Source organism: Daldinia caldariorum (genome assembly GCF_022478825.1).
Source record: "Daldinia caldariorum strain CBS 122874 unplaced genomic scaffold F4812scaffold_4, whole genome shotgun sequence".
Taxonomy (NCBI): domain Eukaryota; kingdom Fungi; phylum Ascomycota; class Sordariomycetes; order Xylariales; family Hypoxylaceae; genus Daldinia; species Daldinia caldariorum.
Window position 1 is genome coordinate 934,438 of NW_025953040.1, and position 20,357 is coordinate 954,794.

Consider the following 20,357-nt stretch of genomic DNA (forward strand, 5'->3'; position numbering starts at 1 on the left):
AATTTCAGTTCCGGAAGCCTATCTTGTACAGGTCCTGGTATTCTAGCTGTTCCCACTTAGACACTATCATACTACTAAAAAATCCATATCTTACTGTAGGTACACTATTATAATTGGGCATGTTGCAGCTGTAACTAATAATTGATCGTCGAATACAGATATCTGGACTAAATCCGCTTTACCGAACCTCCCTCCAAAAGCACACGTATTCCTTTGAAGTCACAATTGTAAAAGTATGGACTGTGGAGATTATGTAGAGCCCCATGATGTAAGGTTTTGCCAAGCTCGGAGAATTGTTGAATCTAGTCACTTACATCCATACCAGGTAGGTAACCTTAATAGGCGGGTCGGGGGGTTTTCCCCATGGAATAGCGGGGGCGGGAAAAGGGAAACTCCCTAAAATAATAAGCACAAGTTTGAAGTCATCGTGGGTAATAAAATGAGTCTTGATAACATAGGTTCCCCCTAGTGATGTAAGGCCGACAAAAAAGGGGATAGTGCCTAACAACTTACTATAGTACAGTAAAATGATATGTTTGGTAACTGATTATCCTACGCTGAGTTATGAGGCCTTGGCTTTCATTAACTCTAGGTACAACTACAAACCACTACAAGTCAAACGTTATAAACATTTACTTATTTTATCGGAGACTGTAAATATTAATTCTCAGGTACACATTTAATATCGTATTCTTAGCCATACACATCTGTAAACTTGCCCTAGGTAACTACCTTAAGCTAAGTTCCAGTGTCAGTAACTAGAAAAATTGTTAAATTGTTACTCATGGCGGCGCCCAAGAGGAGCATTTGTTCCGGTGAATGCCGTTGCATTTTTCGACCCCTGTCAAAAACGTGTAGCTGGGACATAAGAGAATCAGTTGCTGAAAATCGCTTCCTTATTGGAGCGCTTCTCCACCAGACAGTCAAACGATGTGGTTTTGTGATAGGCTGAGAAGCTCTACCAGCTGTAGGGATCTATCTGACACGGGATCTTGGGCAATCAAAAGAGAGTCGGCATCGTTTCCGGCTTAACATCAGTGACATATACTTCCATAGTTTCTTGTATATGAGCGCTTGTACATCGGATAAGCCCCAGCTTGTTGGGTCCAGCAGTTAAGTCCATGCGAACCATGAAACGGGAGCAAATCAAAATGGATCCGGTACGATGGGATTTCAAGAACTTGAACAGAATTCCACGCTTCCCCTCTTGTCAGACGTCAGATCTGCGTCTTTGTCTTGACGCGAAGTCCGTGGGGGAGCCACCTGGTTCAATCCTCTATACTGTAGTACCGACGATTATTGGCTGAGACACACTCCCTGCAGGTCTAGCTGCTCGACGAAGCAACGGGAGTTTGGGTCCATTTTGGAATGGCGAAGAATTTACGAAAGAAGGCTTTCATTCTATTACGCTTATGATGCCTTTATCAGAAAGGCCAGCATCAGGATGGCTACGATCACTGCACGTTCCCGTGGGCGCACAGCCTCATCCGTTTACTGTTCGCCGTAAGATCAGTACCCCATTATATATCAGCTTCCCGCAGCCCCTAGTCTTGTTTTTGAGGACACCAACTAGCCTTCAATTTTTTTTCATTTTATGCAATTTGCTTACGAGCTCGGAAAAAAACAACGTATAAAAACCGACCATGTCTCTTTGCGCAAGAGCTCTTAGCAGACGATGCCCCGGCGCATCGTCTACTTTTGCGAAAGCTACCTCCACTATTACCCCTATAACGCAACTTAGACAAATACATTCGTCGAAACCGACATCGACCGCTCCAACTTCATCCACCATGGCCGAATTCAACCGGAGAACCGATACCATCCCTAAACCGCCCGAGTCGAGGGAAAATCCTACCGTGGGAATTGCGCCGAACCCAAGCGAGAATATCGGCCAGAAGCGGCTTGCAGATTTCGACCTTGGCGGCAAAGTGTTTATCGTGACAGGAGGCGCACGGGGCCTTGGATTATCATTGGCGGAGGCGCTCGCGGAAACGGGAGGGAAGGGTATGTTTGCATTGACGCATCTTGGCGTCATAACCCCCCACGAATTTAGTTTGCTTACACCGAACAAATTACAGTGTACTGTTTCGATCGCGAACCGGAGGCCGACGAGGGTTGGGCCGAAGCAGCACGACGAGCCGACAAATTCGGCGGCTCTCTTCATTATACGCAGCAAGACGTACAAGATGCGGATGGGCTCGACCGAACTATCGCAGAAATCGCAGATAAGCACGAACGCTTGGACGGCGTGATCGCGGCGGCTGGTGTCCAGCATCTATCTCCTGCTGGGGAATGGTATGTTTTAAATACGAAATACGGCATAAAGGATGTACTTACTAATGCTGCTACTACCCTAGGACGAGAGATGAGGTAAATCGAATGATGGATATAAACTATACAGGCGTGATGATGACGGCCACGAGCGCGGCCCGCCAGATGTTCAAGTACAAGATCCACGGCAGCATGTGTTTTATAGCCAGCATGTCCGGTATTGTCGCCAACAAAGGACTTTTGTCACCCGTGCGTAGCTTTCGGCTCTCTCCCCCTTTACCAGCTCATGATACCTACTAACTAACTAACTAACTTGCAACACAGGTATATAACTCGTCAAAGGCTGCTGTCATCCAGTTAGCTCGCAACCTTGCTATGGAGTGGTCCCCGATCCGAAAAGATGGCACGGGCGGTATCCGGGTGAACTGCATCAGTCCTGGTCACATCTTGACGCCGATGGTTCGGAAGAATTTCGAAGAAGTTCCGGGTCTGCGTGAAACTTGGGAAAGGGAGAATATGAGTGAGTAAACCCCCCTTTTCATCTTTGGAGTATATAATGTTCCTGAGTACCAGGTACCTAAGGTGATACCTAACGCGGATTTCTTGTAGTGGGCCGACTGGCGGAGACGACCGAGTTCAAGGGCGCCGCCTTGTTCCTTCTCAGCAACGCTAGTAGTTTCATGACCGGCAACAACTTAGTTATCGACGGCGGCCACACGGCGTGGTAGAAACCAAAAAAAGTGGTTAGACGTGAAATGAATCAGGCCTAGATCCGTTGGTATAGATTTTGTGTACATTAGTTTTTACGCGTTAACGACTCGACGACGGATGGATGATATCTCTCCATGGACTTGTTTGTATATCGTTGATGGTTAGGGGTCCAGACCTACGGAGGCGGGGCCGCTATATTATTTATTGCATACACCGTAATCTACCCTAAAACCTTAACTCAATAGTGCTGTGTGGACCCTGGGGTGCACACTGCAGGTACCACGTCTCTTAACAGGGAGGCTTCGCTCAGAGGTACCTAATTCTAAAACATTCCCAATACAACACCAAATTACTTCACCTCTTACCTGACATGCCCATTCATTTCACCTCGTCATATCTAGCATCACCAGCGCTAAACCTATTCCATGAGGAACGTCATACCTTAAACGATCAGTTAACTGGGCACCAAATAGGTACCTATAATAAAGATAATATCCGTGCTGTCGTGCCGTGTTTTCCGAATAGCAAGCTGGCTGCCTTTCATGGTCGAATCCAACAAATCTAGACCTATATTTTAGTGCCCGTCGTTCAAAAGTTTAGGCGTGTTTAGGCTCTAGGGACCCCTGTTGATCTTCCTCACGTCATTAAGCTTACCTGGTACTTCATACATGGATAGCAGGTTGATATCAGAGAAATAGGTTATTGCATAACTTCCAGTTACAAGATCTAATTTCAAGATACTCCGCAGATTCGCAAACCAAATCCTATAAAAGATACGTGACAGGAGAGAAAAATAGCGTCTAAACACAGGACTTAGGTAAATCCTTCTCATTCTCATGATGAAATCAAAGATAGACTTTAAGATCGCCAATTACTGGATCTGGTAATTGAACAAGCATTTGCCCAGTCTTGCCAAGTTTTTCCACGACGATGACGTTCGAGTCCGGGGTTAGCGAATCAGATTCGACGAAGGGATGGAGACAATATGAACAACAGATACAACGCCACGCTTAACTTAGGTACCTATCTAAGAGAAGTCCACCAGTAGACCAAAAGAGACCAACACATCTCGATGCTTTATTTCTATTCGCTAATTTACACAATACATAGCTTACATGCCGAACCCGAATTGCCTGAATGTGATATGTGATCAGTTTGCGCTGCGTCCATTGTCGCACAGTTGATGAGTTATTATAATCATGACGTCAACCTCCAATATACGACACCAAGGTTCATTTACAAGATGTTATCATAGGTACCTCTGCATTTGATATTTATACAACCAGCCAAGTTCTGAGATATTGACTTGTTCTGAACTCTGTCTCAACCTCGTACATCACCACTAGAGAGCCCTTTGCCATCGTCTGCGTTTCGGGCATCCCCTTATTGGGACTCGAACAAAGATCTTACTCGTATACATCATACTCGGTGTTCTCTCAAGTGACACTCGATTATACTATAACCACCGCTAAAGTCGTAAACTTTCTAATATGAACTTTTTTAACCGCCGCCGTGCCGATGCCGATGGGCCGACCAATGGACATACTAACGGACACCGAGATGGACATGTCCACGATACTCTGGGCTATCCTATGGCCGTCCGTCCCAGTTTTGGCCAGTGGCTCAAAGTCACATGGCTCGATATTATTACTATGGTCTGCATGGGAGCAATAGGGCTTGGTGTATGTTGAACACTTACTGTTTATTACCGCGTATCAGAATACTTATATCTAGTCTAGGTGTACGAGGCTAAACCTGCTCCGACTCGATCATTTGCAGTAACATTCTCTGACGGCGAGGTCGTCTATCCGGAATTCGCATATCCGCTGCGTAAGGAGATTATTCCCATCTGGCTGGCAGCATTCCTTGCGGCTGTCGTCCCAATCGTCGTTATTCTGTTTATACAAATCCGGGTGCGGTCGTTCTGGGATGTAAACAACGGAATTATCGGGCTTCTATACTCGCTTATCACTGCCGCCGTCTTCCAGGTCTTTCTGAAATGGCTCATTGGCGGATTGCGCCCGCATTTCCTTGACGTGTGCAAGCCTGATGTAGCACGGGCCAGTAACGCCCCTGGTGTCAAGGGCGCAGGCTACAATGCGGCCGGCTTCTCGGGTATTTACTACACTACGGAGATCTGCACAGGCGACGAGAGTCTGATCGACGACTCTCTAGAGTCATTCCCCTCGGGCCACAGCACAGCTGCTTTCGCAGGCTTCGTATATCTATCCCTTTACCTCAACGCTAAACTTAAGGTGTTCTCAAACTACCACCCTGCGATGTGGAAGCTAGTGGCGATCTATGCGCCGGTGCTAGGCGCAACACTTATTGCTGGGGCACTGACCATCGACGAGTTCCACAACTGGTACGACGTGGTAGCGGGCGGTATCATTGGTACCGTTATGGCCTTCTCTGCATACCGTATGTGCTACGCTGCTATTTGGGATTGGCGCTGGAACCACGTTCCCCTCCACCGCGGCCAGCCTTGCCTTTACACCTACGACGGCGTCGAGCTTCTCGATGCACTGTGGACGCGCAAGGCCGGATGGGGCGCCGGAGCCTCGAGTTATGGCCAAAATGCACGCGCTACAAATGGCCGTGGTGGTTTCGAGCGGAAGCCAGTTGGGAGCGGCCCTGCACGAAGGGGTGACGATATGGTCTAAGTGATTCCATCTATGCTCACAAGACCTTACGATTTTCGAAATTATACTATTCATATACCTGTTTTACACATGTACCTAAGGTAATGTGTTGCACTATTGGAGATATTAATAAAGTTTGGGGCTAGTTACCTGCAATACAAAGGTATATAAGGTACCTATCGAGGAGAGTTTAATAGATCTACGATATCTAAGATTTGACACAGTCCTTTTTCTGCTAGGCCCCCACGGATTATACTTATAGTGCTGTCTACGTAAACTTAATTGACGCACCCCTAAAAGATTAAGTGAGTAAGTAGTCGAGTTATCGTACGTGACGGCAGTCGTAATGCATAAAGGAAAGTTTTATTGTGAAAGCGTTATCCATTATTATATTATAATGGCAATACAAGGGCAAAGTGATCATTCATATAAATAATTTATCCTTGGTCCTATTTCCAATCAGTCATGTTCGTTTCTTAAACAAGGACTTTGTTTGAATACTCCTTTGTAGCTCCCTGTCCTATAAGTGCCGTTTACCAGGCGCGAGGATCAGGCAGTGCCTACACCTAGGTACCAAATCAAATAGAAGTACCTAGCCTAATGCTAAGGACAAAAAATGTCATCTTCATCTTCTAGCAGTTCATCCTCCAGCAGCTTGTCTGCTAAGGATTCATCCGCAAGAAACGCGTCTACCAGCTTGGTTTTCAGTGGCTCACCTTCCAGCGGTTCATCTTCATACTTATCTACAGATTCAGATAATTCAACAGTCATATGGCAGCATGAAAGTTTCGACACATTTCAGTTCAGTGTTCATATATTCGCACTGAACAACGTATGGCCCGATGCGGATTCGAAGGACGTAAAGATAGAGAACATGCAAGGAGGCGGATACAATCGAATCATTGGCTTCTCTCGACGACGGACTGGCAATACAGACTCGGCAGATATCGAATATATCTTGCGACTTCCTCGACGCAAAGCTACTGCACGGGTAGAGCGAGATGCGGCCGCTTTGTATTTCCTCGAGAGGCATACCGGAATCCCCGTACCAAAAGTCGTCGTGTTCGACACCACGGACAAAAACGAGTTGGAGTCACCGCACATGATCCAGGATCGCATTTCCGGTACTGACGCACTGACAACTTTTCGCTTGCTTACTCACGCCGAGAAGTTGCGGTTTGCCCGCGAACTCGGTCTTGTGTACCGCCAGATGTTGAATACAAAAAGTCACACCGCCGGCCGCATAGAATTCGCACCAACGCTAGATGGTGATCTCAAGGCCGAGTTCTACGTCGTCCCGTTCGGGCCTGAAGACACTCGCTTAGCCAAGCCCTATAAACCCGCCGATATTCCCGCCAAGACCGTGCACGGCCTGCTCCTGAGCTTATTCTATGACCAGAAAGCGCATATCTTGAAGCACTATCCCGAGGACACCCCGAAGCTGGAGCTCTTGAATAGGTTCTGCTCGATAGCGTGGGATCTGGAACAGAAGGGTTGGTTCGACTTCACCCCCAACTGCGTCGCACACGGGGACCTGGCGCCGCGCAACATCCTCGTCAACCCGACGGCCGACGTGACGCAGCCCATCATATCCGCCGTGCTGGACTGGGACAGCGCCATGTTCGTGCCGCAGTTCATGGTGTGCGCGCCGCCGCAATGGGTCTGGGAGGAATGGCCTGAGAACGACGACGACGACGACGACGACGATGACGATGACGACGACGACGACGACGATAACGATGACGATAACGATGACGATGACGATGACGATGACGAGGGCGATGAAGAGGGCGATGACGAGAGAATAGCCGGTCAGGAACCGCCCACGGAGGAAAGACGCCAACTCAAGCACGCTTTCGAAGAAGCTGCCGGAGCGGCGTATGGCCGGTTCGCGTACGCGCCCGCATACCGGCTGGCAAGAAGACTCCTTCGGTTCGCGGTCGACGGCGGGATAAAGTCGGATGGCGACGTTGAAGAGGCGAAAGACCTGATAGAAGAATGGGAGACTGGCAAAATACCAGATAGGTATAATTAGGTACCTTCAAACAGAACCTTTAAGGTTCGGTGTTTGAGGTAGATACCTTAACCCTATCAACCTAATATAATCAAGTAGCGTTGGACTTTGTCTTTTATTATTTATTATAAACGTTCATAGCGATTACAATGAAATTGACAGTCAAGTACGTACCTAATGCAATGCTTACCTGTTAGAGTAGTTCACAATATGTTCCTTATCGCTTTTATAGAAGCACAAGATACCTATGTCTTAAATAATTATATTGGCTTTCTCCTATCGATGGTAGTCCCTAATAGATTAGTAGGAGGTATCTAGGTACCTCAGGTATGTAATTATATTGGCGTATGGAATTTAGCTCTTAATAGCAAAGGGGAGATACCTTAGCTATTCAGATTTTTCGGCCCCCGCCTCTCTGTATCTTCCCTCGAATCTCACTCGGTCTGGACCAAAGGCTCTACAGTCTTGACATAAAATGCCCGTAAAGGCTTGGAGATTGTAAATGCCAGAAAATGTAACCCGGGGAAGGAGTCGTCCGCAGCCACGGTAGTCCGAAGGCGAGCTCCAGCAGATAGCCATTTCCTTCAGGGGTATCACCTGCCCCTTTCTGCAGTCCATACACGTTTCTACCGGGGTGTGGCTCCAAGGCGTTCTTTTGAAGTAACTATTGGGGCATGTTCGCGTGCAGCAAGGGCACCATAGAGAAATGTCCTTCGGGATGGTAAAAACGTTTATGAAGTCCGTGGCGAGCATTGTCCAGGCTGGTCGCGGGTTAGGGAATGGGATCCGTGGGGCAATAGTACGGCGGGAGGAACGACGGACATCGGGCTTCTTGTCGGCGGAGTTGGTACTCGTAACCATTTCAGCACGATATGCCGTCCCACGAGAGCTCATGAAAATAACTTGATCTCCGTCTTTTGGCTTCTTGGTGTCCTCAACTTGCTCCTCAGGCATATAGTTCCAGCCGTGCATAAATCCAGGGGTAGCAGCCGGAAGGTCCGAGTTGAACGATACTCCAACCGGTAGGTTGTTCTGCGTCCATTTGTAGCGGTCTATGAAGGCCTGGGAACCTGGGCTCGATGGCTCGTTAGCGTCTCCTTCCGGCTTCTGTTCAATCACTTCCTCGTGACGAGATTGATTGTTCAGTTCGCCAGCAGGATGATTGTAAAAATCATCCAACAACTTATCAATATCGTCTATGAAGGGATCATTATGTTGTAATTGTGGGTTCATAGCCTCCATCGAGAAGTCCCAATCTCCCACATCGAAGTTGAAATCTTCGTCCTGGGGATTGAAATCCTCCATCCGGAACTCAAAGCTTTCCAACTTGGTTTCTAAGTCTCCCAGATCAGAATCCATGATAGCTAGCCGGTGCTGTATTTATGTAGGCAGACGATTGTTAGATAGTATGGACCGAAATCGAAGTTATCGGTTGCTAGCGTATGGTAAACGAAAGAAAGTAGGAGATAGATTTAGGAAGCGTTAAATAATAGATATTTTCCCTGGCCCGTCGTATTCTGCCATGAATCCGGGCCAAAATAAATTATAATAGAAGCATGATGCTCTTGAGCAAAAAGGGATCATTACGATATCCCTTGGACGACTTGTGATGCACTGGATAGGTACCTCTCTCCATGCTCGTTAGCTAAGGAGAGTAAATTGTGTAAATATCACCTAGATACCTGCTAGATAATGTTGTCAGAATAGTCCACTATTGTATTGCAAACCTGCATGTCATCCAAGTGATCTGTAAATAAACAAGTAGAACATTTTATTGCCCAAGCAAGTACACCTATTCACTCGTTCCTCTTCCTTTGCTCTCCTACAGGTAGATATTACTTAAAAACTAACAGCTAGGCTAGTCTAATGAAATGACTCTCGATGTGGTAAAATACATGAATAACGCAATTTACACAGTGAATTATATCGTTTTTAACTAGTTTTGGCGTCATTGAATCAAAATCACGTTGAGTAAATGGACAAGTGCCTAATCAGTTATTTCACCTTAGGCGCAATAGGTTGGTTAAATATTTGTAACGTTACGATCAGTTATGAACTAGCTGAATTGAGTCCTTATATGCGTTTCTATCCAAACTTAAGGTCTGTATAACAAGTAGGTAGCTACAGCTATTGATTAGAAAGGCAATTTTTGGGCCTTTGGCAAAGGCCTCGCCAAGTCGCCATATCAACAGATATATTGATACTTCCTTACGATGATAGTGTCACGTCGCAGAGCATGAGGTAGGTAAAACAACTTTGTTGTTCCGCAAGTAACTCTAACTATAGTTGCTTTGAAGCCAAAGCTATATACAGAATAACTCCTTTGTTCCAAGGAGTCTCAAGTGAGACTCCTGACAGGTATACTTTAGTCTTCGACAAGCTACAGTTAGGTAAAGAGGTGTGTAGATAGTTTCCAGATTTGGTTAATTTATTTAATCGTACAAGTACGTTGTCTGCTATTAACTCAACTCGTCATAACCTGAGTTCCAAAGAGTCCTCGTTCTCTATCTCCTTCTTACTTCTTTTAATACAAGAGTATTTAAAAGATTTGTGGTCGTAACTTACCTAAGGTACCAGGTAGATTAGGTACCTCCTAAGGTATTAAGTGACGGTTCATCTTCGACCAGTGATAGTAGTAGTAACAACGGGTTTGATTGCCTCTAACGGATGTGTGATTTTTAGGCTAGATACTTCACTGTCAAATTCAAGTACGGATTCCTACCAGTACCTATTGTCTCTCTCACTGTATCCAATACTATTAGGCAGCAGCGAAAAAAGAAGCATTAGCCGAGACCCGGCTCTTGGCTTACAGCATATCTCCACGATGTCGCGGTTATACGTTGTATTTAGAAGAGGGGTTGGGGAACTCCTCCACATACCTATACCGGAATACGCCGCTTAAAGTAGTTCAATGCAGTATAGCAGGCGCCCATCGCTACATAACAATGATGTGTATATAATCCCAAGTAAATCCTACTTTCTATTGCCCATCATGAAAGTATATCCATTCCGCAATGGTTTAAAGCCAGGGCATCAGACACTTGGAAATAGTTAACATCTTCTTGTGCGCCTCGTATAAGCCATAATGGCTGTGACAATCTCACAAATATCGTTCGAACATCACAGGGTAGCCTTGGGTATTGCGGAGGTATCGCCTCGAATATCATGGAGGTTCGATGGCACTTCCCCCAATTGGACGCAGAGCCAGTATGAAATCGAACTATCACGACATGAGCAGAATCAGACTGGGCTACCGCAGGTTGAACTATTTCATCGCAATTCCTCAGATTCAGTCCTTGTACCATGGCCCACAGTTTCTTTAGCCTCCACGGAGTCGGGTAGAGTCAGGGTTAGAGCATTCGGCGCTGGAGACGATCCCGATACCCCATGGTCTGACTACGTAGATGTCGAAACTGGACTCTTAAATAAGGAAGACTGGTCAGGAGCCCAGATGATAAGTGCGAACAAGAAAACAGAAGAAAATTCCCCCCACCAACCACTGCTCTTTCGCAAAGAGTTCTCCCTGGATAGTAATATTGAGAAGGCTCGATTGTACATAGCCGCTTATGGCATATATGAAGCACATATTAACGGCAAGAGGGTCGGAACCTCCGTGCTCGCTAGCGGATGGCAGTCTTACAAGCATCGTCTGGTGTACGATACCTATGATGTGACTGATCTACTACTCGCCGGAGATAATGTCCTTGGAATAACAGTTGGCGAGGGTTGGTATGCCGGACGCCTAGGGTTTGGGGGAGGCAGTCGCAACAATTGGGGTGATACCTTGGGTACAATGGCTTTGTTGGCTGTTACCTCCAATGGGGAAACAACAAAAGTTAAAACAGACACGTCTTGGACGGCAAGTACAGGGGCGATAATTACCTCGGAAATTTACAACGGAGAAGTTTATGACTCGACGCTCGAGCAAGCCGGTTGGTCAGCCCCTGGATTCTCTGCTCCGGACACAGCAAAATGGATTGGGGCAAAAGAGCTCGAAGCACCTTACGAGATATTAGTTGCGCCCGATGGACCCCCTATTCGGCGTGTTGAAGAGATCAAGTTGAAGGAGATATTAACAAGTCCTAGCGGGAAGACTATTCTTGATTTCGGGCAGAACTTCGCAGGATGGCTCAGACTTACCGTTAAAGGCAAGAAAGGGGATATTATCAAACTAGTACATACGGAAGTCCTCGAAAACGGAGAAATTGCAACCAGACCTCTGAGATACGCTGCCCAAACTGATTCCATTACGCTCTCCGGTCAGCGTCAAACGTGGGAGCCAACTTTTACCTACCACGGATTTAGATACGTCCAGGTTGATGGGTGGCCCGAAGAGGAGACTCCGCTAAACAGCGATTCGGTAACAGCTGTAGTCATTCATTCAGACATGGAGCAAACTGGCTATTTCGAGTGTTCAGATCCGCTCATAAACAAGCTGCATCAGAATGTGAGATGGTCTATGAAATCGAACTTCATTTCTATTCCTACGGACTGTTCCGCAAGGGACGAGAGACTTGGGTGGACTGGAGATAGCCATGCATTTGCCCCGACAGCCAATTTTCTCTACGATACAGCCGGGTTCTGGAGAGGCTGGTTGAAGGACCTTCATTCGGAGCAGGTAAAAGGTCAGTCATCCACAGTAATGCCCCAACACCCCATCTGATACGCCCATTGCCTCCTTATATAAGAGGTAGCTGACGCTGTTGACTCCAGGTGTACCTCCACTGGTGGTTCCGGCAGTCCCTGCGGTTGGTCCACAAATTGCAACAGGAGTTTGGGGCGACGCGGTAGTCGCCAATCCTTTCAATACGTATCACGCCTCGGGTGATCTTGAGGCGTTACGAGAGCAATACTCTGGAGCTAAAGCCTGGCTCGACGAAGGCATCCCCAGAAACGAAGCTGGGTTGTGGAATCGTTCGAACCCTCAACTTGGTGATTGGCTCGATCCGCTCTCTCCTCCAGATAACGCTGGGCAAGCTACTACAAACTCCTCTTATGTTGCTGATGCATATCTCGTCTATGTGACGGGACTAGTCGCGGAGATGGCGTCGCAGCTCGGTCTTGACGACGATAAAGCCCGCTTTGAGAAATGGGCTGCAGATCTCAAGACGGCTTTCAGAGAGGCCTGGGTAGATTCTGACGGTCTCGTTGCCAACGAGACGCAGACAGGGCTTTTATTGCCGCTATACTTCGATATATTCGAAAGCGATACCCAAGCAAACGCAGCGGCGAGCCGACTGGAAAAGATTATTCAAAATAACAAATATCTAGTAGGGACAGGTTTCGCAGGGACACACTTACTTGGCCTCGCCCTGACCAAATACAATCTCACCTCCACTTTCTACAAAATGCTCAGCCAAACAACCGTCCCTTCTTGGTTATACCAGGTGAAGCTAAACGCAACGACAACCTGGGAGCGATGGGATAGTCTTCTCCCAGACGGCTCGCTCAACCCCGGCGAAATGCTCTCCTTTAACCATTACTCGTTCGGCGCGGTAGCAAACTGGATACACCAAGTAATCGGCGGCTTAGCGCCTGCGGAACCGGGATGGAAGACAGTTAGAGTGAGCATAGAGCCGGGTGGTAACATAACTTGGGCCAAAACCAGCTATCTAAGTCCCTACGGGAAGATATCAACGGACTGGAAGGTTGACGACACAGGATTCCATCTGGTGTTAGAAGTGCCGCCTAATTCAAAGGCGGAAGTAGTCCTGCCTGGTGAAAAGCGCACTCTTTTGGTGGGGAGCGGTCGCCACACCATCTCCGATCCTACATTTCACCTTTGATCAGTTTGGAAATTTAGGTAGCAGACTAAGAACAAATGCGGCTCGCTAGAAAGGCGTTTATGCTAGGAGGGCAAATACTTGCGACGTGTCAGAGGCTGCTAAGAGAAGCGTCAATAATTATCCAGGTCATTATGAGAAGAAGTTAGTCGGAGTTGGCTAATGCAAGCTGTCCCGTGTTTCCGATATATCACTACGTTCGAGTAGGTTCTTCATAGGTACTACTTTAGGCAATGCATGCGGTCACTATTCAATAAATAAAGAGTCAGTATTGAGTAGTGAGTAGTGATAGTGGTGTGCTTGTGTAAAGTAGTGTGGTCAGAACACTGACGCCTGTATTCAACACATGAGAGTCAGAGCAAAGTAACCAACCTCATACTACCACGAACAGCCACCGGTAGTTTAATATAGATAGGATACGGAAATTTCCATCTTTACCAAAGTCGGTTTACCACTCCTTTTACCATTTCCACCTCTCTAGACACAACGGACTGACTGTAATACACTAACCGGAACTCTACTAAGCTACCAAGACGCCCACTTAGCAAAGTCGATACGCTTTCGCCCCTTTGGCAAGCTCAATGTCGACGCACGCGACTAACTCCGCCCACGAGGTCGGCATTGACCCGGGCGAAAATCGCGTGACCCCCAAGCTCGACACCATACCTCTTGAACTTCAGGCCATGATAATCGGCACCTTGGAATCGCAGCATTTTCGAAAGGCCATGAAGTATCGCCTAGTGTGCCGAAGACTTAAGGAGGCCGCGGATCTTGCTTTGAGGAAGCGATTCGTCACCCGGATCCATTTTACTACTTTTCTCGACGACTTCGACGCGCTCCGCGACGGTCGCAACGTGTTCATCGTCTCCCCGCGTGAAGATCCAAGGCTCGCAATAAACATGTATTTCAGCTCATTCTCCGAGGACAACGCGGAGGCTATCTACACCTACCCTTATCGAACCACCCTCAATCTAGGGGGTAACGATGGCACATTGACCGGCGAAATAGGCGTTCGCTTCGGAGGGGCCCGGTTCTGGCCGTTAGGCTCGATGTGCATGCTCCTATGGCGGAGGACCATGCAGCTTTACCTGGCCCGGGTTAGAGAGCCCGAGTACCCGAGGCCTTGTCTCAGTCACTCAGCCCTGATATTCGACTTCCCATATATGGACGGCGTCAAATTCAACGACGAAAAGCTCAAGCTAACAGTTCCTTGGGTTAAGCTAATTAGCTGCTTGATCTCGCGGGAAACCAGATTCGCAGAGAATCTGAAGTGGATGGCATCTCAAGATTTGGAAGCCACTCGTTGGAAGACCTCAAATCCAATTGTGGAACAAGGGCTGCGGACTGCTTTGCGTTCAGATCTCGTGCGCCGTGTGCGGTTCGAAGGGTGCTTCAAAGCAGCTAGCTACAGGCTTATGTGCGATTGGCCAGATGAATCTAACTGGCAAATGACCCCTTCCTATAAATATTCTCCTGGCCATCTCGCTTGGTTTTTTGAATGGGCCGAGTATGTTGGGATAAAGCTGACGGCTTCTTGAGTTGTTCAGTGGTTAACCGACATGAACTTGATGGCGCCCTTTTATGTTCTGGAATCTGTAAAGAACAACTAACATATCGCAAGATTTATCGTTAGGGATAGTATTAGTTATCCTATAGCAATTATGATGTCAAGTTAGGTACTTCCATATTTTATTGCATCTTTTTAAACCAGTAAGACTTCTTTTCGTGGACGATGTAAAAGTGGTGCTGTCGAAATACGAATAGGGGCTATAAGAACCCACAAACAACTGATATGCGCAGCTGACAATATGTTCGGCGGGCCGTTTGGACAGTGCGCTAAACATTTAATCCACCCGTATTTCCAACAAACGGCCAGGGGGGCATCTTCTCCTATTCAAGTCACAACTCATCGAGAATCAGGTACTCAAACTTGGATAACGAAAGCCAACTCTATCGACTTCTTTAGTCCCATATGTTATAGTAACGAACGAGACAACCTCTCCCGAATTTAACCCTCCCCCTCCAAAAATATCTACTCACACAAAATGTCCGGCATCGACTCCCCCGAAATCCTAGCGGCATACGACGCAGTACGCTCGGACAAAGATGCGACGAACTGGTTGCTTCTCTCGCACGCCAGCGCCGTAGGCGACAAGCTGACGCTCTCGGGAACCGGCTCCGGGGGGTTGTCGGAGGTGGTGTCGAAGCTGGACGACTCGCAGGTCACTTACGCCTATGTGCGGGTGGAATACAACAACGACTCGGAGAGCAAGCGTGTCAAGTTCGTGCTCATCGTGTGGATCGGAGAAAACGTCAAGGTGATGCGCAAGGCCCGCGTGTCCATCGAGAGCGGCAACGTCAAGAGGGTGCTGAGCCACCACAGCGTGCAGATCGACGCCCGCGAGCTCAGCGACCTGAACGAGGCGGACATCGTGGCTAGGTTGCGGAGAGCCGGAGGTGCGGATTACAACGGCGGGAGGGGCTGATAGAGAGAGGAAGGGAGAGGGAGAGAGAGATTAGAGGGACAGACAGACAGACGTTCAAAGGAAACCAGATACGGAGTTAAGGGGTTGAGCGAATGTTAGGTGAAGTGGCGTGTTTATCTCGGTCGCATATATACACAATAAATGGACATGTATTGGGTTTTTTGCTGATATATACGACTTGCGACTAAAAGGCGCATGCTTCATCGGATCCGTTCCTAGAACCTAACCTATGCCTTGACGGGTTCCCCGTTCCAGTCGGTAAGATTCACCACGTCTGGGATCCTCCCGCTGCGCACGATGGTCCAGATGATGTCCTCGTCGCTATCGTTGACTTCTTGATGTTCCATATACGCAGGGATAAGAGCGAAATCCCCGGGTTCCAAGTCTACCCTTTTCTTTCCTCCTTCGCTAACCACGGTGCCGCGTCCCTTGACGGCGTAGACTATTGTGTCTTGTTCCCCGTGATGATGGACTGCCGAGGCCGTATGTGGTCTTGCAAGCATACTGGTGGCGCATATACCATCGCACTTATCAACTATCGCATTGGAACGAGTCATTCCCTCTGTCTGCGCTCCCGATGGTTGAATTTGAGATGCCTTAACGGCGTGGATTGGTTGAGATGGTTCGGGATGAGACATAATGGTGGACGTAGAAGTTGACGCAGCCCCCTACGAAAGTTACAAGATTTATTATAAATTAATAAATGTCAAAGAGAAAAGTCAGTAGTGAGGTTGTACGTTTTATGTATTTTTTTGTTCGCTTCTTTTTCTAATGCTGTCCTACATTAATATGCACCTAGAGTTCCTGTCACTTGTATTAGGTACCTTATTTATGTATTGTACCGGCAGACCGGGTAAAAACGGCCTTAGTCATAATGATAACATTGTGGACTACGTACTTCGTACCTAACGGCATTGTGCATTAGTGGGATGGCGGGGCAGCCGGTCTCCTGTAATTCATCCACCTCAGGTACTTCATATTAGTGCTTCTTCATATGTTAGCATCTAATCAAGCATTAAAATAAATTCATCAACCGATTAAGCATCAACCATATTCACGATATTACCTCACGCCACTTCTAATATGGATATCTCAAACCCTCGTCGTATATTAGCCGTCTCTTTGGCAGATTCCAGTCATCATCTGTCCAATATAATCAAAGGTAATTTTCATAGATTCATAGCTCATATTTACAATTTCAGTCAGCGTTATACTTGTTATATATACAATTATCGCCCCTTTTTATTAGACCCATGCAACACATCGTGAGGGCATTGGCAACTCAACTTACCTAGCAGCGTAGCTTATCTCTCCCCACCTTTCCAAAGTACCACGGTCCTAGATTGGAAGCTAACTTTCAATTATTAGACCTCACCGGCACTCATCCCGAGCAAGCTTCTACGTCACTAGCTGGCGCGTCGCACAGCATCTCTTTAAAGACGGCATATTACACAGCCGAGGTACCCATATGGCTAGATCTCATATTGGCGCCTCTAGAATGGGCAAGCTCATTCTTATCTCCCGAGGCCAAAGAGGTCCTTGAGGTTCTCGGCGGCGTAGTCGTAGTCTTTTCGCTGCCGGGGAAGTCACAGGTCGATGAGACCAATGCCGCGCGGGAACTCATCCAGAATGTAGGCAAAGTCGTCAAGGATGGACTTGGCGGCTGGTCCTGGGACGGAGTCAGCTTGTGTCTGGGGGTTGGAGAGATAGATGACGTCGACGAGTGGGAGGACCTCTGCGCCGAGTGGGGGTTGGAGTTTGTGCAGGTCAGGAGCCAGTCTGTGGCAACGCGGAACGAGTTCGGCGGTACGCTTTGCCTCCACTTCATATATTTCTAATCGGCGAGTTCCAGGATCGGAAGCGGGATATTAACTGAATATATAGAAAAGACCGGAATCCCCCGTGCGCTGGAAGCGTTAGAGTCGAATGACTGGGCTCTAGCATCCACCGGCAATCTCGGGTCTGATTTCGAGGACTTCGAGGCGGAAATAAGCGCCGAAAAGGGCGACAGCAGCAAAGACAAGGAGGGGCCTGATCTCGATCCGGAGAATCTCGACTTTGGTTTCGACCGCGAGGACTTCGCCGGTCTCAAACAAGCGATATGGAACGCCGAGAAAGAAGACGAGGATTTTCTGAACGGGGAGCCGAGTACGGACGCCGGTAAGAAGGACGATGAGGGTCACATGGACGACGAAGAGATCAAGAAGATAGAACGCATGATGGTCAAGTTGCAGGCTGTGCGCGATACGAGCGCCGGGCTGCCGGAAGAGCAACGCAAGCGGGTGGCCGCCAAAGCAGTAGCCGAAGTTATGAAGGAACTGTGAATGGCTCACCGTTTTACCTTTTTCGTACTTACACATAACATCTGCTGGGCATTTAAACCGTCCTTAGCAGTTATTACACGGCAGTTGCCCATATTATAAGACTAACGCCGCCATGTTCTTGTCCTCGATATAGCAAGCATTCTAATAATTTCGCAAACTTCTGTCATGCTCATGACAGGTCAGTAATACAGAGCCAAATATTGAGGGGTCGTCAAGCTGTAACTTGAAGATATCCGATACATCTTTATCATAGCGTGCTAAATATTAGGGAAGACGATTCGAATGCGACTGGGGTTATGGTCTACCGGTTAAGTTGAGGCAAAGGATGCGAACCGCGATATCGTGAATAGGGCCCATGGTGCTATGCAGGTAGTATTCCTGTCGCAATACCTTACAATTGATCGGTACTGTAGGGTATAGACAAATTAGTACAGAGTCTCGAGTTTACCATCACCGTCCCTTTTATACATGGGCGACTTTATATAACCACATAGGCGATGTCTTTATGTGATGCTACCCTTATCACGAAATAGGTATGGGACTGTTGCCTTCCTACTTGATATGATAATAGTAGTTGCTCCGCTGTCATTCTTTACTCACGGCTCTGCAGGTAATCCTTTCTATTATGTTACTGGGGCCTTCGTTATCCGCGTGCTGGCTGACATGGGAGCGGAGCCTCATCGAGAATAGGATGCGCCAAGAATAGAAGATGCACATCGATCGCGGGATGGTTTATTAGGTCTACGTTGCTTGCGGTACCCACTGATCGTTTCATGCCCATGGCGCTTAACCCTGCGTGTTCCTAACCTAGCATGTCCCTGCCGGGGCTGGAGCCGAACGATTACAACCTCCCGGACCATTTACGGTAGAGTCAACGAATACAAAGGTATTTAAGACCGATGTCGTGAAGAGCATACGTAGTAGTTGATGGTAGACAAAAAAGCGAATGGGTTAAGCGAGTATGAGTGGTCGGCGATCTATATCTTTAGGCACTACTTAGAAGCACTTGTTATCACGATATCTCGCCATACAGCTGTGAATATAACTCGTTCACGCTAATGAAATGGTGAAGGTGACGACAACCAACCCATACAAAAGAGGATGATGATGTCAACATCAGACGAAAGATCCTTGTTGCTTCGTAAAAACCTTCGTTTGGTTTTCGCGAGGGCACGGTTTGAGACATCTTTGTTTCAATGCGGTTAAAAGGGCACAGTTCGGGAAGAGGCCTTGAGAAATGATCAGAGCACATCGTTTGAGACGCCATATAAACGTAAAATATAGGCAAGGTGTGATAGAGCCAGAGCGCAATGACGAGGACCTTGTCCGTTTTGCCATTTCGAGCGTGGTCCACGATACTACCTGCCGATTCTCTTAATACGGTAGCCTAAGCGGGGATGCGTATCTACCTATGTACATAATGCAGGCCTACCTTGTTCATGAGGCGGGAAACCTGAGGCTAGGATCCGGGATCGTGAACAATTACTTTTCCAAAACCTCCGAGCGATTTTCTAGAACATCACCAAGGCGCAGGTACGGATAAGATTACGTACGATATGTAGGTACATACCTAGACCTATTCAACGCCGATGGGTCGACAAATCTACAAGAACACGGGTCTACATACGATAGAGCAAATCATATCACCCCATGCCGTAGCCCGTGTGGGGGAAATGAGGACTGGTTAAAAATGGTAAGATATATCAGTCTGTTCATAAACATACAAGGCTGTAAGAGGCGTTCCTCGGGAAGTAAGCTGCAGCTACAATATAATAATTGCAAAGAGACGTACGTCTGCTGAACTGTATGGCGCGGAAGACATCGGAGCCGTCTTATCATGCGCCTACAAGGGAGGACGTGATGTAGACTACCTACACTGCGAAACCATTGGTTGATGAGATAAAGTAAAATATCGACTTCATGCAGGTACCTAACCTGGGGACCGGGTAGGGCAACGGGCTGCTGCACAAAGTCGCGAGTCTTAAATAGGATGTATCTTGCATCTTGTCCTCCCGTAATGCCGTTCTTCCAATTGGGCTTACCACTTGGTATACTAGGTATGTATTCTTGAAGTTAGGAGTGCTAGTATTTAAACACGAATACTACTATCATTTGGTCCAAAAAAA

The 20,357-nt window shown here is 47.4% G+C and overlaps 9 protein-coding genes across 9 annotated transcripts; 7 read left to right on the forward strand and 2 right to left on the reverse strand.

The window, feature by feature from the left end:
* Nucleotides 1-1,643: 1,643 nt before the first annotated feature.
* F4812DRAFT_450289 (NAD(P)-binding protein) lies at nucleotides 1,644-2,999 on the forward strand (the record flags this gene model as incomplete). Its single annotated transcript, XM_047936076.1, has 5 exons — nucleotides 1,644-2,004; nucleotides 2,079-2,295; nucleotides 2,358-2,520; nucleotides 2,596-2,791; nucleotides 2,881-2,999. The coding sequence occupies 5 exons, from the start codon at nucleotides 1,644-1,646 to the stop codon at nucleotides 2,997-2,999; spliced, it is 1,056 nt and encodes a 351-aa protein (XP_047792204.1).
* A 1,079-nt stretch (nucleotides 3,000-4,078) lies between these two features.
* F4812DRAFT_306051 (acid phosphatase/Vanadium-dependent haloperoxidase) lies at nucleotides 4,079-5,918 on the forward strand. Its single transcript, XM_047931275.1, has 2 exons — nucleotides 4,079-4,664; nucleotides 4,722-5,918. Exons 1-2 carry the CDS (start codon nucleotides 4,473-4,475, stop codon nucleotides 5,643-5,645), a joined length of 1,116 nt encoding a protein of 371 aa, XP_047792205.1. The 5' UTR covers nucleotides 4,079-4,472; the 3' UTR covers nucleotides 5,646-5,918.
* A 322-nt stretch (nucleotides 5,919-6,240) lies between these two features.
* On the forward strand, nucleotides 6,241-7,816 carry F4812DRAFT_469931 (uncharacterized protein; the record flags this gene model as incomplete). The annotated part of the gene is made up of 1 exon (XM_047938923.1): nucleotides 6,241-7,816. The coding sequence occupies one exon, from the start codon at nucleotides 6,241-6,243 to the stop codon at nucleotides 7,657-7,659; it is 1,419 nt and encodes a 472-aa protein (XP_047792206.1). The 3' UTR covers nucleotides 7,660-7,816.
* Nucleotides 7,817-8,095: 279 nt separating this feature from the next.
* On the reverse strand, nucleotides 8,096-8,997 carry F4812DRAFT_457295 (uncharacterized protein; the record flags this gene model as incomplete). Its single annotated transcript, XM_047937147.1, has 2 exons — nucleotides 8,096-8,302; nucleotides 8,368-8,997. 2 exons carry the CDS (start codon nucleotides 8,995-8,997, stop codon nucleotides 8,096-8,098), a joined length of 837 nt encoding a protein of 278 aa, XP_047792207.1.
* A 1,554-nt stretch (nucleotides 8,998-10,551) lies between these two features.
* On the forward strand, nucleotides 10,552-13,701 carry F4812DRAFT_420740 (glycoside hydrolase family 78 protein). The gene is made up of 2 exons (XM_047933480.1): nucleotides 10,552-12,263; nucleotides 12,352-13,701. Exons 1-2 carry the CDS (start codon nucleotides 10,724-10,726, stop codon nucleotides 13,422-13,424), a joined length of 2,613 nt encoding a protein of 870 aa, XP_047792208.1. The 5' UTR covers nucleotides 10,552-10,723; the 3' UTR covers nucleotides 13,425-13,701.
* Nucleotides 13,702-13,713: 12 nt separating this feature from the next.
* On the forward strand, nucleotides 13,714-15,094 carry F4812DRAFT_306153 (uncharacterized protein). Its single transcript, XM_047931277.1, has one exon. It carries the CDS (start codon nucleotides 14,003-14,005, stop codon nucleotides 14,957-14,959), a length of 957 nt encoding a protein of 318 aa, XP_047792209.1. The 5' UTR covers nucleotides 13,714-14,002; the 3' UTR covers nucleotides 14,960-15,094.
* A 271-nt stretch (nucleotides 15,095-15,365) lies between these two features.
* Nucleotides 15,366-16,020, forward strand: F4812DRAFT_306139 (actin depolymerizing protein). Its single transcript, XM_047931276.1, has one exon. It carries the CDS (start codon nucleotides 15,467-15,469, stop codon nucleotides 15,905-15,907), a length of 441 nt encoding a protein of 146 aa, XP_047792210.1. The 5' UTR covers nucleotides 15,366-15,466; the 3' UTR covers nucleotides 15,908-16,020.
* On the reverse strand, nucleotides 15,674-16,685 carry F4812DRAFT_420764 (RmlC-like cupin). The gene has a single exon (XM_047933481.1). The coding sequence runs from the start codon at nucleotides 16,543-16,545 to the stop codon at nucleotides 16,135-16,137; it is 411 nt and encodes a 136-aa protein (XP_047792211.1). The 5' UTR covers nucleotides 16,546-16,685; the 3' UTR covers nucleotides 15,674-16,134.
* A 207-nt stretch (nucleotides 16,686-16,892) lies between these two features.
* Nucleotides 16,893-18,926, forward strand: F4812DRAFT_420766 (uncharacterized protein). Its single transcript, XM_047933482.1, has 3 exons — nucleotides 16,893-17,069; nucleotides 17,276-17,713; nucleotides 17,792-18,926. The coding sequence occupies exons 1-3, from the start codon at nucleotides 16,991-16,993 to the stop codon at nucleotides 18,229-18,231; spliced, it is 957 nt and encodes a 318-aa protein (XP_047792212.1). The 5' UTR covers nucleotides 16,893-16,990; the 3' UTR covers nucleotides 18,232-18,926.
* The last annotated feature ends 1,431 nt before the right edge of the window (nucleotides 18,927-20,357 follow it).

What these genes read in the sequence shown, in the direction of transcription:
- F4812DRAFT_306051 (XM_047931275.1), top strand. Translation starts at nt 4,473, where the DNA reads ATGAACTTTTTTAACCGCCGCCGTGCCGATGCCGATGGGCCGACCAAT. An exon ending in TGGGAGCAATAGGGCTTGGT is followed by an intron (nt 4,665 to 4,721) that starts GTATGTTGAACA and finishes TATCTAGTCTAG; the next exon opens with GTGTACGAGGCTAAACCTGC.
- F4812DRAFT_420740 (XM_047933480.1), top strand. Translation starts at nt 10,724, where the DNA reads ATGGCTGTGACAATCTCACAAATATCGTTCGAACATCACAGGGTAGCC. An exon ending in TCATTCGGAGCAGGTAAAAG is followed by an intron (nt 12,264 to 12,351) that starts GTCAGTCATCCA and finishes TGTTGACTCCAG; the next exon opens with GTGTACCTCCACTGGTGGTT.
- F4812DRAFT_306153 (XM_047931277.1), top strand. Translation starts at nt 14,003, where the DNA reads ATGTCGACGCACGCGACTAACTCCGCCCACGAGGTCGGCATTGACCCG.
- F4812DRAFT_306139 (XM_047931276.1), top strand. Translation starts at nt 15,467, where the DNA reads ATGTCCGGCATCGACTCCCCCGAAATCCTAGCGGCATACGACGCAGTA.
- F4812DRAFT_420764 (XM_047933481.1), bottom strand. Translation starts at nt 16,545, where the DNA reads ATGTCTCATCCCGAACCATCTCAACCAATCCACGCCGTTAAGGCATCT.
- F4812DRAFT_420766 (XM_047933482.1), top strand. Translation starts at nt 16,991, where the DNA reads ATGGATATCTCAAACCCTCGTCGTATATTAGCCGTCTCTTTGGCAGAT. An exon ending in TCTGTCCAATATAATCAAAG is followed by an intron (nt 17,070 to 17,275) that starts GTAATTTTCATA and finishes TTCAATTATTAG; the next exon opens with ACCTCACCGGCACTCATCCC. An exon ending in AACGCGGAACGAGTTCGGCG is followed by an intron (nt 17,714 to 17,791) that starts GTACGCTTTGCC and finishes CTGAATATATAG; the next exon opens with AAAAGACCGGAATCCCCCGT.